The sequence below is a fragment of the Anopheles coluzzii genome, chromosome 2 (assembly GCF_943734685.1).
Source record: "Anopheles coluzzii chromosome 2, AcolN3, whole genome shotgun sequence".
In the NCBI taxonomy this organism is placed as follows: Eukaryota; Metazoa; Arthropoda; class Insecta; order Diptera; family Culicidae; genus Anopheles; species Anopheles coluzzii.
This window is the reverse complement of record NC_064670.1, coordinates 54,800,086-54,802,884: the sequence shown is the minus strand read 5'-3', so window position 1 is coordinate 54,802,884 and position 2,799 is coordinate 54,800,086. Positions and strand designations below refer to the sequence as shown.

General features: G+C 46.9%; 1 protein-coding gene across 1 annotated transcript; it reads right to left on the bottom strand.

Moving 5' to 3' along the window:
* Positions 1-732: 732 nt before the first annotated feature.
* On the bottom strand, positions 733-1,484 carry LOC120953071 (shematrin-like protein 1). The gene is made up of 2 exons (XM_040372747.2): positions 1,202-1,484; positions 733-1,108 (listed from the first exon to the last, which is right to left on the bottom strand). The coding sequence occupies exons 1-2, from the start codon at positions 1,467-1,469 to the stop codon at positions 837-839; spliced, it is 540 nt and encodes a 179-aa protein (XP_040228681.2). The 5' UTR covers positions 1,470-1,484; the 3' UTR covers positions 733-836.
* Between the last annotated feature and the right edge of the window lie 1,315 nt (positions 1,485-2,799).

Here is a 2,799-nt window from a genome sequence, read left to right as displayed (position 1 = left end):
TTCCAATCACTGTGATGTGTTGGTATTTGCAGAATCGATGAGGAGTCTTAATGGTGTTGACGTTGAATGCAATTTTTCAATGGAGACGCATACTTTTGAACAAACACATGCATCGATTAATGGTAAATAAATAAAACAATCTACTTGTTTCATGAACATCATGAACATGGTTATTATCCTAGCACTAATTAATTAATAGCTATGTGTATTTAGAGTGTTGATTCTATTTTATTTATGTAAGAATAGAGACGACGAAGACGGGAGCGGAAAGGATTGAGGGAAGGCGCCGAATACTTCAACACTAGAGAACAATGCTCGACACAACCGTATCACGACGACCGAAAACCAACCGAGGGGGTGGAGGAGGTGGACCGAATGAGGGAGACCGTTGACACAGACTTCTATCTTTTCTGACGGTGTTGCTTTATTGAGTTCTGATCAACGACTGACTGCTCAGCCCAAGTTCTCTTCTTTATAACGTTATTCCGATTCGCATCAGGCAATACCATTTTGCCACTATTCTTACATTTATACTTTAGAATACAAATGATTAGGCATTTAGATAATAATTACATACATTTAGATAATAACAGCGCATAACACAACACCAAACTGTTCATTTTCATTGTTTCTGTTCCGTAACTTACCCTTCAGATCGTTTCCATACCAAGCTCTTCAACCCAATACCAATGCCAAGCGATTTTCAAGAAGTGAAACAAACCTAACTCGAACCACTTTTTGTTACACTTTATTACCATACATCATTTACAGCATCCATTCCCAAACCGTTCACGACATTCGGGTCACTTTAGCATATTGTATTGTTCCCCGTCCCCTTAGTAAACGTATCCTCCGAGGCTACCAACACCGGTGTAGCTAGCGACCGCAGGTGTACCAGCGGCTACAACCGCTGCCGACGGATACGTCTGGATGACCTTCGTGTACGTGCTGGTGGCGGGATGAACGATTTTGCTGTAGGTGGCCGCCGGAGCCGCAAATCCGCCATATCCGTAGCCTCCCGTGCCGAAGCCTCCGTAGCTGGCCGGATAGAAGCCACCATAGCCGAACTTGCTATGTGCCGCATCGTAGGCCGCCGTATGGTACGTAGCTACGTGGGGGGGAAATAGATGAAGAAAGCAACCCATTTGAAAAATGAAACATGCAAAAACTTTTGCCCATCCCAAAACCCCGTTGCCTATACCTGCCGCCGGTACAGTGTAGGTTGATTTGATCACGGTCGGGGTGACGTAAGCTGTGGCAGGATAACCGGCCAGTCCAAGGGACGTATCGTACGCACCAAACCCGGTTAGCCCGGTGTATGCGAGACCAATACCACGCTTTTCCTGGCGTTTTGCTCCACCTTCAATCGCCACTGTCTGTTGCTGTCCATCTAGGGGAACACTAAGGACAACACCAAACACGGACACGATCACAGCAAGGCATGCCTGCGAAACAAACGAGAAGGACATTTTCAATAAAATACTATTAAGAACAAAATTTAAAATAAAATTTCACATATCTTGCTATTATTCAGCATTAGTAACATATTAGCTTCGTTCGTTCTGCTTTCCAGCATCAGTTACGCGTTTCTGATCTCGGAATGCCTTTTAAGTGGATGCCATTAACCGCTCGTATAATCTATTCCGATAAAAACTGCCAATATAATACCAAATCCAAATAATATTTCCAAATCAATCCCACCCAAATTGCTTTACTTCCAGCGTGATTGCCTTTTTGCCATGGTACGCAAACATTTGTCAACGCTTTGTCTCGCGCACGAGTCCGACCAGCGAGCGGCTCCACATCACGCCATAATGAACGCTTTATTGCTGGCTCCTGGACGACCGTCGGACGACCGTCGGACGTGTGCCGTCGTAAATCTGGTCTCGGTATCTCGCGCTCGGCAGGTTTGCGGTTACTGGTCGCAGCCAATAAACTCACCAGACACACTCACTAGCCGGTTCTGCATCCCGATCATATCGACAGCGTCAACCGACCTCAACGACTCCGGCCCGTCGTCCGGCCAGTAGTATGCTCAGCTGGGATTTGGGTCCGAAAATCACGACAGTGAAATGAAATTTTAATCAATGCTTCGGCGTCAAACCGTCGAAAACGCTAGCGCAGCGACACGGGCACAGCTTCCAGAGCAGTAGTATGCAGCAACCGGTGCATCCGCAGCGAAAGCTCTGCGCACATTAGCTAACAGCGGTAACGGCCGTTTTCTACCTTCCTTGTAAGCGACCATTTGCCACCGAGCACTGATAAACGATTCTTCCCGGTGTTTTTTTTTTTTTTTTTTTTGGTTTTGAGTGCGGCCCAACTGCTGAGGATGAGCCGCATCCAATCCATCGCATTGAACCGCAAGCTCGGTGTAGTTTACCTAGATGAAGTGCTTCGGTGGGTAACGTGCTTCAACAAACTTCGGGCACGTCGCACTGCGACGAACTTCGACTACACCGTGTGTATGTTGGTCAAACTTGCAGCGTTTCTGTTCGTACGCTTGCCGTCGTGATTGCATGATTGATTCGGAAGGCACTGGTCCTTCTAAGTGCTGGTGCTACTGACAGGAACGTAGAACACGCTCCCAGGGAAGCAATAAAACACCCAGTTCCAATCGAAAGGTGCAGCTGCATGGTTTGCTTCAGCATCCAAAACGGTTCACTTTCGAGCAGTCAAAGTTAATGAGTTCCTGAACAGGAAAAGGCAAAGCATACGTTACCGAGGCACACACTCGCGAACGCTAATTGAAGCCAAAATGGAAGACCAACGGTGGAGAGCCTCGAACGGCACAGTCGAGCA

Excerpts from the sequence above, each read along its gene's own strand:
- LOC120953071 (XM_040372747.2), bottom strand. The coding sequence starts at position 1,469 with ATGTCCTTCTCGTTTGTTTCGCAGGCATGCCTTGCTGTGATCGTGTCC. Across the intron at positions 1,109-1,201 it reads CTACACTGTACCGGCGGCAG|CTACGTACCATACGGCGGCC; the intron begins GTATAGGCAACG and ends CCCCCCACGTAG.